Source organism: Epinephelus fuscoguttatus, linkage group LG10 (assembly GCF_011397635.1).
Source record: "Epinephelus fuscoguttatus linkage group LG10, E.fuscoguttatus.final_Chr_v1".
NCBI lineage: Eukaryota > Metazoa > Chordata > Actinopteri > Perciformes > Serranidae > Epinephelus > Epinephelus fuscoguttatus.
In genome coordinates, this window is record NC_064761.1 from 35395505 (window position 1) to 35409235 (window position 13731).

The 13731-nt window shown below is 39.3% G+C and overlaps 1 protein-coding gene across 3 annotated transcripts; it reads right to left on the reverse strand.

The window, feature by feature from the left end:
• Positions 1 to 1599: 1599 nt before the first annotated feature.
• Positions 1600 to 13183, reverse strand: LOC125895842 (kynurenine--oxoglutarate transaminase 3). Of its 3 annotated transcripts, none has more exons than XM_049587995.1 (14): positions 13042 to 13183; positions 10934 to 11024; positions 7500 to 7561; positions 7078 to 7222; positions 6650 to 6799; positions 6464 to 6550; positions 6233 to 6355; positions 6027 to 6147; positions 4645 to 4721; positions 4470 to 4559; positions 4174 to 4360; positions 2749 to 2822; positions 2564 to 2650; positions 1602 to 2382 (listed from the first exon to the last, which is right to left on the reverse strand). In XM_049587995.1, exons 2-14 carry the CDS (start codon positions 11021 to 11023, stop codon positions 2326 to 2328), a joined length of 1350 nt encoding a protein of 449 aa, XP_049443952.1. In that variant the 5' UTR covers position 11024; positions 13042 to 13183; the 3' UTR covers positions 1602 to 2325. The 3 variants fall into 3 exon arrangements, with proteins under 3 accessions (XP_049443953.1, XP_049443952.1, XP_049443951.1); XM_049587994.1 differs by having other exon boundaries at positions 12993 to 13136; XM_049587996.1 differs by lacking the exons at positions 10934 to 11024; positions 13042 to 13183 and adding an exon at positions 7637 to 10892 and having other exon boundaries at positions 1600 to 2382.
• Between the last annotated feature and the right edge of the window lie 548 nt (positions 13184 to 13731).

The window sequence follows — 13731 nt, forward strand, 5'->3', positions numbered from 1 at the left end:
TCAGAAAAACAGGGCTTTTTTTTTATTTGTCAAGTGAATGCAATACGCTTCCATAGAAATGGACTGATTCTTTTTTTGTTTTTTGCTAATGTCCATTCTCACTGAAATATATATGCATTGATGTTATAATCATTTAATTTTCAGCTTTTGTAGAATGGCACTCATCTTTTCTGTACTTTGTTTTCAGCTCTCCTGTTTTGTTGTGTTCTGGTTTTATACCTGACTTTTTGTTTGTTTGTGTTTTGTTTTTTGCACATTGTACTGTTGAATACAGTATTTCTTAAAAAGTCTATAGCAAAAAAAAATGTAATTATTTCAATCGTTTGATACTAATACCTAATTTTGATTCTTTCAATTTTAACCTCTATATTAAATATCTCATAATAGCCATTTTATCATGACTTATGTTGTACAATATTATTTACCCATATTGTCCAGCTGTATCTAATGTGCACCATTAATCCGTAGTCTGTGGAATATGCCCAGTGTTAGGAAGGTTACTATTGAAATGTTATCAGTTAGATAAAAAGTTACCCTGTTAGTATGTCATAAGTAATGTGATCATTTACATGTGACTTATTACATTTGATTACTTTTCTAATAAAGTGGGCAATAAAGCTGAAAAATATCCAGAAATCTGCTCTGCCAAAAAAAAACCCATTCCATTAATGGCTGTAATTACATTTTGTCTTAGTAACTAACTGATTACAGTTACTGTATCTTGTAATTTAATTAAATGTAAAGTTAATAGATGAAGGTTGGGGTTTTTTTTGTTTTGTTTTGGGTTTTTTTTACTCCTGGAAAGGCAAGCTTATAAAGTTCCAGCATAACGTCTTATATAAATCATACGCAGAATTTACGGGGTGTCCACAGGTACGTATCAGATTTAATGCTTTAGAGATCATTTTTAACCAAATTTAAGACAGATTTTTAACAAGTTTCTTAATCAAGCATTGCAAGCAAGTTTAAAGGTAAGTCGTACATATGTGGTCCCATGCAGAAGTAGGTTACATGTAGGAATATGGTTATTGGAGTGAGTTAGGTTCATCTACATTTTGCCAACAGGTAAGTGCAATTATAAAATAAAAAGATAGTTTTAGGCTGAGTGGAAGGTTTAAATTAATAACACCATCAATGTGGACTGTTACACAAAGAGCTCAACTGATTTTGACAAAAACACAAAAAGATGGATAAATGAAATTGAATCAAGTGTTTGTGGCAATTACAACCTCACAAATTCAAATTTAGGCCTTATATTTATACAATTAAATACATTTTAAGACATCCATTAGGACCTGCTAATACTACTCTGATTTAATGCTTTCTGTGATTAATCTTTTTTGAGGTAATGGCATTAATTTAAGAATTCAAACACATCATGTTGCACTTAGTGAGAGAAAAAAGGTGTTGACAGCATAATATGGAAACCGACAAGTTCAGTCAGTATATTTATTAACTGCATTTAGTTTTTTAAAAATAATTTCTTGACACACAAGTTTCACTTGTGATCCTTTTTTTTACCACAAAGGTTTTTCAGAGAGAAATGGAAAACAAATACGAACACGGGCAAAGCCGAAGCAGCAGACAACATCTAACTTTTTTATTTTGTAATCAGTGTGTCTGTCTAGACATCAGAATGACTCAAAGCACCATAAACTCCATAAAGCACTGATTTTACAAAACATGACACCACAACTAGTTTTCACACAGTTCAACCCAGGACTGAGTCTGGGTTTCTGTTTTATTGAAAACTAAAGATGGCACAGTAACAGCAGAAGGGTTCAGTCAACCTATACGGTATAAAAATAGGAATTAGTAAGGCGTTGTAAAGTTTAGTTTACTTTATTAATCCCCCTGAGGGGAAATTCAATGTTTTCACTCTTGCTTGTCAATTACACACAGGTCTGAAAGACACACATATGCACAAACAGGACCTATACATGCACAAAGTGGAGAGATGTCAGAGTGAGGGGGCTGCCCTTTGGTCAGGATCTGGGGGTTCGGAGCCTTGCTCAAGGGCAGTGCCCAGGAGGTGAACTGGCACCTCTCCAGCCACCAGTCCACGCTCCATATTTTGGTCCGGACGCCCCTATTCACTATGGGATAAAAATGATACTTCACACTTAAAGGGATTTATAAGAACTGTTCATTTCAGCTATCTGATTTAGTGATTCTCTCCCTTGAAACAGGTCACAGGTTAAAGTATGGACAGGCATTTTGCTATTAAATGGAAGTTTATTTTCCGGTGTGCAATTTCACAGATTCCATTTCCTCAGTTTGACCAGAGTTGTTTCTCCTCCCTGACTTTTCAGACATTGCATCAAATTAAACCTTCCTCCAGTTTTTCAGGATGGTCCCGGCTGCATCCAGAGTGCTGTCTTGCTGTTAAGACAATTAAAGGTTATTAAAATATTTGTTTTTTGCCAGAGAAAAAGAGAAAAGTTCACCTTCGCCAACGTTTATCGTTACGAGATCATTTTGCACAACACGTTCAAAATGATCTTTACGAGATCATTTTGAACGCGTTGTGCTTTTGGTTTGTAACAGACCGTTTTGGATTTACCTTAATGAAGCAAAGGCGAATGTATTTCTCAAACTGCTTCGTGGACTCGTCTCCAACAAACGCTGTGACTGGAATGGCTGCCAGTTTCTGTACAAAATATTATTATGAAGAGCAGCGATTAAAAACAATGTCTGAACGTGATATGCTGTATGTTGTCGGGAGCTAAATCAAATTAACTCAGTTACCTTTTCTTTAATCATCCACTTCACAAACTTGTAGTCGTACGCTTCGTCATCGCCCATGTGTGACAGGTCCTGATCTACAGTGAACACAGAGCAGAGAGAAATATTCAGCAGACAGTCACACTGCTGATCCACCACAGAGCTGGAAAAATACTGGGATTTATGAAGTTTCATATACTGTACCATATGGCAATGTAAAAAACACTTCTGGTAGTAACTATTATAAATAGTAAAGATTTACTTCTCACCTCTTGAATGCATGTATTTATTCAACATACAACGCACATAACTGTACATATTTCTAGCGTTCACTCTTACTCTATTCCTGTTTTATTCTATTGTTACATACACCGATCAGCCAAAGCATTCAAACCACTGACAGGTGAAGTGAATAACTTTGATTATTTTGTTCCAATGCATTGTTCTGCTGGGAAACCTTTGGTTCTGGCATTCATGTGGATACCACCTGACATGTTCCACCCACTCAGACACCGATGGAGACTAAGTACCCCACCCTCATGGCAACAGTACTCCCCAATGGCAGTGGCCCCCCAGCACTACACAAACTGTTTAGAAATGTCCTGTGGAGCGTGACAAAAAGCTCAAGTGTCGACCTGGCTTCTAAATTTCCCTGGTCCCAATCTGCTCAAGGATTCTAGTGATGTGCCGGTACCCCAGATGTACCCCTAAACCAAATTGGGGCCTCCTTGGATGGGACTTGGCTCTGACCTGTGGAGGCATGGACACAGGATCTCTGGGAGTGTCCTGTGGTGTTGGCACCAGTGCGTTGGCGGCAGATCCATTTAGTCCAGTGGGTTGTGAGGTGGGTTAATGGCACGTGCCACAGATGCTCATTCAGATTGGGATCTGGGGAATTTGGAGGCCAGGTTGACACTTTGAGGTCTTTGTCACATTCCCTGGGCCATTCCTGAGCCATGTTTGCAGTGTGGCATGCTGCTTTTTTCTGCTGGGGGGCCACAGGACGGCCATATGCATCCATGTTTTCACATTGCGAAGATACTGGATCACTGACAACTGAATTGATAGATCAATCTATCGATGTTACACCACTATTAAAAAACCCCAATGCTCCTTCACTCCAAAATTGCTACAAATAGATGTTTAAGTGCAAATGAACTTTTGGATTCAAAGCAAAAACCTTTCTTCATAATGGCAGTGACTTATTTTGCATAAATTGATCTACTATGCTTTAAGTATATCTGGTAGCTCTCCCCTCACAATCCCTCCCTCTGTGAGCTTAATCATCTACTAAGTACATTCTGTAAAGCACATAACATCAATATGACAACAAAAATTGTTACTGAATCTAAAGAACAGAATGATCAACCAAGCTGGATTTGTCCACACTTTGTGCAAGTTACAGCGTAACTGTGCAAGGTATGTCAGTGTAAATGTTCAGTAACTCACTAAGAGATGTGACGTCCACGAGCATGAAGTAGCCTCCCTCTGGGATGACAGGAGTCATTCCAGCCTCCTGCAGGATGGCAGCCAGTCGGTCTCTCTTGCCCTCCAGTTCTTCTGCCAGTGAGGAGAAGTAGCACTCTGGCTGATCCATCATCTCAAAGTTCCGCAGCAAACCTTGAGCCACAGCCTCCTGGAGAGAAACAGACGGCTACAAGCTTCAGACTAAAAACACAATTAAATGATCCTTTGCTTTCTTTGATGGATTTTAAGGAACGTATTTAAGAGCTGTGCAGACTTGCCTGTAAAGGAGTGGGGCAGGTGTACAGAGTGTTCTGCATGACGGTCTGAAGATGCTTTATCAAGTGCTCAGGTCCTATAGACCAACCAAGCTGACAGACAAATTTCAATGACATGATGTGCAGGAACTGATTGTTAAATATTAGACATTTTGTTTTGAATCCACAGATGTCTTACCTTCCATCCAGTAACACTAAAAGATTTTCCTGCGCTGCCAATGGTGATTGTTCTATCCCACATTCCAGGCAGAGTGGCTACAGAGACGGAAAACTATGTTAAAAAACTTCACAACATTGAAACTGAGAAAAAGGTTTGAATAATATTTTGTTTCTTTATACGATAAGTTTGGTATTTTTTAACCTGGACCCTATTTTCCTGTGTTTGTGTCTAGATGACTGATGGGAACAAAACTGAAATCTGTCCAGTGCTGAGCGAGAGGGAAGCACACCACAGCGGTGACACCAGGGCCACTGAAACTGCTTGTTTTTGCCACTGACAGGCTCAGATTGCTATGATGAGTGTCCGACAACTTATAGAAAGGAAACCTACAGCAATAGTGTTACTGTGCGCTTTACACTGGCCATGAACAGTTGGTGAGTCACATGCATACACACACACACACACACACACACAGTGACGGGGCTGACGCTTAGCATCGCATGGCTAGCGTTACCTTACAGTTATCAACAGGTTTATTGACGGGAGCTGTTTCCGTTAACGTCAGCTTCAGGAAGTTTGCTGATGTTATCTGACCGACCGGACCGCATACGTCATTTTACAGCCTGTGTCTGCCACTTTGCCAAGCGCACAGCGAGCAGGAGAGAGAGGGGGGTGGGGGTGGGGGCGGGGACTGAGCTAGGGGGTGAGAGTGCGCATGCGCCGAGGCCTCTACTGTAGCCTGGAGTTTGTTTAATAGTGACGGGGAGTCGATAATGGCGGACAATTTAGTCTCGAAGAAATCAAAGAATGCGCCAATATGGCAACACTTTGGCTTTGAGCCAGATGAAGGAGGCAACCCTTGTTTGCACTGACTGAGTGAGCTGCAAAATTTATTTGTAAGGAATAAAAGAAACAACGTGTTACTGTCACTCTGTTGTCCTAAGGTCGTTTTTTATTTTAAATGAGTCAAGTTGCAGGCTATAAACTCTGTGTGGGTGGGAACCCTAGCAGAGTCGTAGGGGTCAGGTGAGCTCTTAGTTTAAGAGTCATTAAGGTCACAATGTGAGTCATTGACCCACCTGACCCTAACGACTCACACAGTGGCCAATACAATTACCATGACCTGGATGACTGAGAATCTTCACCAACATGCTAAAATTATTCTTTTTTTAAATGTAGTCTGGTGTGTTTGCTAATAGTGATTTGGGGCCTGTTTAAAAATACCAAAGTCACCCTTATCAAGTTCCTGAGACCCTTACGGAAGGGTTGCTGCATGTCTTGGAGGTTTCCATTCCTGCAGCAGTGTGTTAAGAACGGCTTCTACTACATATGAGGTGATCGACAGTTATTGGCTCCTCTATACATTTTTGTCAAACTATTGCGCTGAGCTGAAAACGTACCAATCTTTATATGCTGGTGTCCCCTGTAGATGAGCCATTCGTAAACCTCGTCACTGAAGCACAGAGTGTCGTGCTTAATGCAGAGATCAGCGATCATCTGCAGCTCCTCTCTGGTGAAAACCTGCAGGAAGATGACAGGAAGTACTGAAAGCACAAGTGTTTACGACTCTCAGACAGAACGAGTGATGGCTGTGACGTATACGAACCTTCCCAATAGGGTTGTTGGGGGTGTTGATGATGATGGCCTTTGTCTTAGAGTTGAATTTACTGGCAAGCTCATCTGGGTCCAGAAACCAGTCTGCACTTGTGATTGTCTTCTTTCCAGATTTCTAAAACATTGCAGAAGGCAGAGGCTCGTGAAATCTACGAACATCCTCAAGATGTGCAGTAGGTATACGTGGAACAATATACGTCAAACATCAGGAGGTTTAACTCACAAGGCGTAACGGTATCAACACAGGCTTGGCCCCTGCCATTCGCACCATAGGTACATAACAATCAAAGAAAGGTTCTATAATGATGACCTGGAGGAAGAAACATTACACAATCAACACTGGAGCATGAGTGTATATATGAATGTCTATACATATAAACACCTCTGTGAAAAAGAAAAATTTTCTTACCTCATCTCCCTCTTCCACCAGTCCTTGCATGGTACTGAATAAGGAACCATAACCTCCCACTGTGACCAGGATTTCTTTAAAGGGGTCAATCTGGCGCCCGCAGACCTTCCCATAAACCTGAGAGAGGGCCTTCACTAAAGACGGATGACCCTTTCCAATCAACAGAAGACATGAGACATGAAATATTTTCTCAATAGTTAATAGCAGTACTGTAAAATGTCATGATAGCTTAATTTTACTTGGCTTATACTGCAGCACATCTCAGCCAATTATCAACGCCCAAAACCACACCTATCAAACTCTTTCACTTCACACTTTCCTTTTACAAATGGTTGTAAAAAAATGTTAATAACCAGGTTCCAAAAACCATTAGCTTCATGACATAGCGGAGCATGAGTGAGTGGATACAGGTCGTTTATCAGTCTTACAAAGCCTCTGGTGTACTGGTTCATCCTGTCCACTGCTGCAGCCTCAGCTAGAGCCTCCTTGACATAAGAAGGTGGAGGGATGTCTGGGTAGCCTTGGCCCAGGTTCACAATGGATGGGTCCGCTGCCACTGAGGTAAAGGCCACCCTGGATCAACAGTGAAACAAGACTTTACTGGGCAGACGAGAGGTCACAAAATATTTTGGACTAAAATGAAAGAAGTCACCTAAACATTTCTCCCTGGTTTGATATCACTGGGCTGTCTTTGCAACAGACATGGTGTCGAATGGTACTTTGTGTAAATCTGTCTGAGATCTGTCTGGCTTTCATGTAACACCCGTACGGTGTAAAATGGGAACCTGATCAGACGTCTCCTCTCTCGCTGTGCCACACAAAGAGATTAATGTTTCGTTCTTTCACCTACCACACATTCTTGTCCAGCCCCTCGATTCTTTTGGAGTGTGTGTGCCGCGACATCATTATATGCTGCAACAACAAACCAAGATACATTACACCTAAATTAAAATCTCAAGTGTCCATTTACATTTTTAAACCTCTTACCTGCCCGTCTCAGCAGCTGTGTGGTCACAGTGAATTAATCATCAACCACTCACACTGTTACAGTGCTTTCACACACAGCAGGACTTTGGTCAGTGGTTTTGTAACTGCTGAGGCTGCGTCGGTCAGTGCACTTGAATACATTATCTAGTCAATTAATCAACGGAACAATGTCCTCACCGCGTTGTTGTTGATATACTGAGTTTTTTAAGAGCTCGTATGCATCCCACCGCTCCACATAAGCACCTAGGACATGTGTGAGGAAGTATAAACTTATTAAATCCCGCCCCTTCTCCATAAGTCACTGAGTGAAATAAACAGACAGCTTCCTTATACAACTAAACCTATACCTTATGCCTGGTTCACACTACATGACATTTCTGCCCGTTCTGACAGTCACTATGTCAGATTAGGCGATTGTAGAGTGACACACTCATGACACACTACACTATGGTCCACACCAAATATCTGCGGTTGTCTTTCACGTCGTGTGTGATGTCATCAGGTTATTTCTGTCCTATTTTTTATTATTATTACCATTATTTCAGTCACTGTCAGTTCATGTGCCAGCCGAAATGATGTTGTAGTAACGTAAAAAGTGCCACCAAATGTCAGGAGATACATATGAAGTACTGTACGCAAACATGCAAGTCACTGAATCCTCCACAACAAGTTCCTGCAAATGTTTCACAATAAAAGCCTATTTAGAAAATGGAGGGATTGTCTCAACCGGAGTTATAATGGGCCTTTTATGCGAAACAGATTCAGGAAGTATTGAGTTTCAAATGACGGTGCGATGCATTAACTTTATAAAGCCAACGGGAGCGGATAAAAAGTAAAAATATAAAAATACAGAGGGATTAATAAATAACAGCTCGTTTATAATGTAGTCTGTTTCAAATGAAGCTGGGAGCCTCTGGCGTTGTGGTGAGTAAAAGCCCCGCCACTATTTTTTAATTTTCTAACTTTATGTCCGTCTCTATTTTGAAGAAATATCATTGTTTGCTAGCTTGATGCTGATGGAAGTACTCACTGGGTTGATAAAGTGCCTCTGCTGTTTCACACTGTGTGGTAACATCCCTAGAGGAAATATAAAAAACCCTGAGGTTTTGTTGTCATATAGTTTTCTACGGCAGCAGATCGTTCTGTGTTTCTACTGGTTAAAGTGACGGCTGTGACGGGAGAAGTCGTGAACATCAAACATGCCAGACTCTCTGTTGGTACGTCATGAGGCGTCCCAGACGTGGCGTCGGTTGGCGCCTATTATGACACACTAAACAAGATGAAACCATGGATTATCACGTACGACACTCATTGTCGTTCACAATCCGAGCCAACACTGTACGTCGCCGCGTCAGGCTAGGATCGGACTGATATCGTGTAGTGTGAAACAGGCATTTTCTGAATATACAGTTTTTTAGGGCTGGGTATCTCCACTGCTTTCCTGAATCGATTCAAGTTCAATTCACAAGGTTCTGATTTGATTCGATTTCTGATTTTGATATCGATTTGATTGGGGATATTTTAGATACAATACACATTTTTGCTAGAGTGTGAGAGATTCACAGAGAATTAATACAGTAAATTTTTTAAAAAGAAATTATTTTTAAGAAGAATACATTCAGAAAAAGTATTAAAACTGAATATTTTATGACTACATGTTGTTTCTAGAGCAGCAAGACCAATGTTAAAACAGCAAAGTCACATTATAAACTCACTATCTCACTGGAAACAAATTTAAAATGTCAAAACAATACATTGAATATCACCTGTGATGTCAGATGAAAGCAGAGTGAAATCTGAAGGAGCGTAACAATGTTTATGACTTGCTTGCTTGCTATTGCTTTGCAGAATGTCAGAAATGGCACTTGCATGTTGATTAAAGCTCCAGTGTGTCGGGTTTAGAGGGATATGTTGGTACAAACTGAATATAATACAGTAAGTATGTTTAGCGTATAAAAACCTGAAATAAGAATTGCTGAATTTATGTTACCTTAGAATAAACTGTTTATATCTACATAGGAAGCGGGTCTTCGTTTATGGAGATCGCCATGTTTCTACAGTAGCCCAGAATGGACAAACCAAACACTATCTCCAGATGAGGACATTCGCGTTTTCGTGTCAGCTACTGTAAGAAGCCCAACTGCAATGTGCAGAGCCAGAGTTACACTGATTTGTAATGTGAAACTGCTTCATTCATTGTTTCTAGTGACGTAAATGAGCAGGGGTCTCATTTATAAAACAATGCGTAGGATCCATACTTAATTTCCCAGCTCCAAAATGTTCATAAGCATAGGTGAGTCAAGTCGATCAAATCAATCTCTGTCAAGTCTGTTTTTACACATCACAACTTTTGTGTGGGAAGCGGCGTACACCTCTTTTGGGCCTTGTTCTGTGCGTACGCAGTGTTTATAAATGAAACCCCTGGTCAATCTGTTGTAGGAAGAGACCTCTGTGGATAATTCGGCTTCCGATGAAAATCCTATGAAAGTCTGGATCTTTTTATGTTACCGGAGAAAAAAAGGTGAGCACACAATAGCACGTGTTGTACTAGCCACCTGCAGCAACACGCCCAGGTGTCTGAAACACATTGATCTGTAACATGAAACTACTTTGGTGTTTAACCAGTTCAAATCAGCTGGTCTGATTGTTTTGGAGAGGAAGAGACCTCTGTGGATAATTCGGCTCACGGAAAAACCTTCCAGAACAATGAATACTGAAGGAATTCTGGCTGTCAGAGGTTTTCAGCTGGTTACAATCTGCAGTTAACCCCTAGATGCCCACAAATCTCCCCAAGTCTTTCACACCTCACCTTTGACTGTCTGAAATGTAGACAGACCACTTTTCTAGTCTTGGTGACCACTCAGAGCGCTTCACACTACAGCCACTATTCACCTGCTTCACACACACAATCATACACTGGTGGCAGAGGCTACCACACACTGTGCCAGATAATTCAAGCCAACTCCATTTGGAGCAATTTGGGGTTCAGTGTCTTGCCCAAGGACACTTCAACACGCAGACTGAACCAACAATCTTCTGACTGGAAGACGATCACTCTGCCTCCTGAGCTGCAGCCGCTGCCCCAAAAACTGTGTATGTTTTGTTTCATTTGTATTTTGTGAGGAAATATTAAAAAAGAACTACGAGGAATTTCTCTCAACTCTGACAAGAATTTAAAAATGTAATAGCATAAAAAGTCTTTAAGCCTGTTCTGCTGTTCCACTAAAGCAAATATTAGTGTCTAAAATAAAACATTGCCGACATGTGTTTTAAAAGAAAGTTTTAAGTCGGACTCACCTGTGAAGCAGAAAACCTTCTCCTGCAATTTATGTTCACTGAGTGACATGCAAACCTGGAACAAGTCAGGACTTGTCGTGCTATGCTCATGCTGCACAAAAAGAGAGAGAGAGGATGAAAATGAAAATCTATTGACAGGTGTTTTTGACATTTCTAACTGAACCTCCTTTAGGACACCAGCTACAAAAATCAGCACAGATCTTAAAATTTAAAATTTAATTTTCCTCTTAAATTATATCCCTCCTCTCTCACAAAACATTTTTTGTATATCGCTGGGAAGCACATTATTTCTTGCTCTGTACATTATTTGTATTGTTTTAAATTTAGCCAAGTCCAAGAATTTCAAAGCATGTGACTTTAAAAACATAATTTTTTTTTTTTTTTACTAATTTGTCATATTGTCAAGAATATCGATATCGCAAAAATACCCTGAAATATCGTGATATTATTTTAAAACCATTTCGTCCACCCCTTGTAGACAGCGCAGGTGTATGTATGTAAGGTGATTAAATTAATTTTACTTATATAATAATTACAATTATAATATTATACTTTTATAACAAGGTGATATACTCAATGTAAGGTGATTAAATTAATTGTACTTATATAATAATTATAATATTATACTTTTATAACAAGGTGATTTACTCAATGTAAGGTGATTAAATTAATTGTACTTATATAATAATTATAATTATAATATACTTTTGTAACAAGGGGATTTACTCAATGTAAGGTGATTAAATTAATTGTACTTATATAATAATTATAATTACAATATTATACTTTTGTAACAAGGGGATTTACTCAGTGTAAGGTGATTAAATTAATTGTACTTATATAATAATTATAATTATAATATTATACTTTTATAATATATTATAAGGGGATTTACTCAATGTAAGGTGATTAAATTTAAGTGCAAGGTCAGTCCAGGAATAATGAATACTTTTCTACGGTTAATATAAATGCAATTTAATTAAATATATGCACAGCCACCAATGACAAATAGATTGTTTTTTATTTTAATTTTTTTGTTGAAGGTGTTTAATTTGAAACCTGGAGCGACATCACTTTTCTTGTGCTTCGTCTGTGTGTCTTCCGCATTTCTTTCAAAAACATGGGGGGAAAAGGTAATGAGCAATTTTGTAAGGGATGTTCCAAAAACAATTTAGAAAAACAAAAATAAAATATAGGGGGAAAAGAAAGAAGCTAGATATTTACAGTTATCATTATTCATTCATTCATTCATCTTCTAACCGCTTCATCCTCTTGAGGGTCGCGGGGGGCTGGAGCCTATCCCAGTTATCATTATTATATATTTAAAATTATGTTACAGAATTAGAATTTTTAATTATAATTTTTCAAAACTTTTTTTAAAAAAAATCTTTTTTAAAAACGTTTTTTTACTTCTTTTTTTTTTTTTGCATTTTTTTGGGGTCATGTCTTCTTTCGTTGCTCATTGCCTTCTTCCCATGTTTTTCAAAGACACCAAGCCAAGTTGCAAAGGGTTAAAAGTAAAAAAAAAAACAACTGTGTTAATGCTTGAAAATATAAACGATAAATGTGATTAAAAGCTGACTGGGTTGTTGTTCTGTTGTTTCTAACAAAACTATCTAAAGAGGTCACCTTGTGCTCATGACGACTCTCTCTTTAAGGTTTATTTAACCCTGTACAACAACAGGTGGCGCCAGTGAGCTGCACATAAATCAGTCCTGACAGCTTCACGCACACATAAAGAAGCTCTGAGCAAACACAATCACATCAACTTTTCACTACTGATTTATTACAAACACACAACTCACTGTCAGAGACGTTTTTCACCCCGTTAGTTGCCCTAAAGCAGGTTTTAGTTGACCTCACTGGAACATGCATGTTGTTTGTGAGCTATGTGCTAACGTTAGCTGAATACCGTTATACACTTGTGTTAGCATCTGAAGCTAACAGCGGCTAGCAACACTGCGTTATGGCTGCCTGAGCCGTTAGCTTTTTCTTTCACTGAATCACAGTGATGACGTTAGCTGCCATCACCATCAGTCCTTCCGTTAGAGACACGTACCATGCACTGAGAGGAGTTAAGGCACCACAGGTCAGCGGACACCACTTACTTGTCGCTAAGTTTCACAGTGTTATTACCAAACAGAGCTCCGGTGACGAGCTGCGGATAGGAGGAGGAGACACGTCACTGCTGGAGAAAGTGATGCTGCCTTCAATGCCGTCGGAAATTGGCAACGTTCACATGTAGGCTGCGGGCAATGGACCCTGAACTGCTGGAGCAATCATGCTTGTAGTTTCAGGAAAATAGAGCAGGGCTGAAATGTGTCTCTCAAATTAGTCTTAAGTCAACAAGCAGGGGCGTAGCGCCAAATACTGGGCCCTAAGCATGAGCTGTCTCTCTGGGCCACCCTTTATGGCAAGCCATTTTAACATTTAATCGCTAGACTGGATATTCATTACTGATATCTGCAACATAATTTTGCCTAGTCAAAACTCTTATTCAAGATATCTGTAATTCGATTTTGCCTAGTCAAAACTCTTATTCAAGATATCTGTAATTCAGTTTTGACTAGTAAGATTCAAACTATTTTGCCATTCATGTGTATGGGGTTTGTCATTATAGATATCTCCAATGTAGTTGCGGATATCTGCAATTGTTATTGCAGATATCTGCAACTGAAATGTGGATATCTGTAATTCCAGTTTGAGATATCTACAATTTAATTTTGACTAGTCATAATTCAAGTTCAAGATATCTTTAATTATCACCAATTGAAGATATCTACATGGTCCTTTCTAGA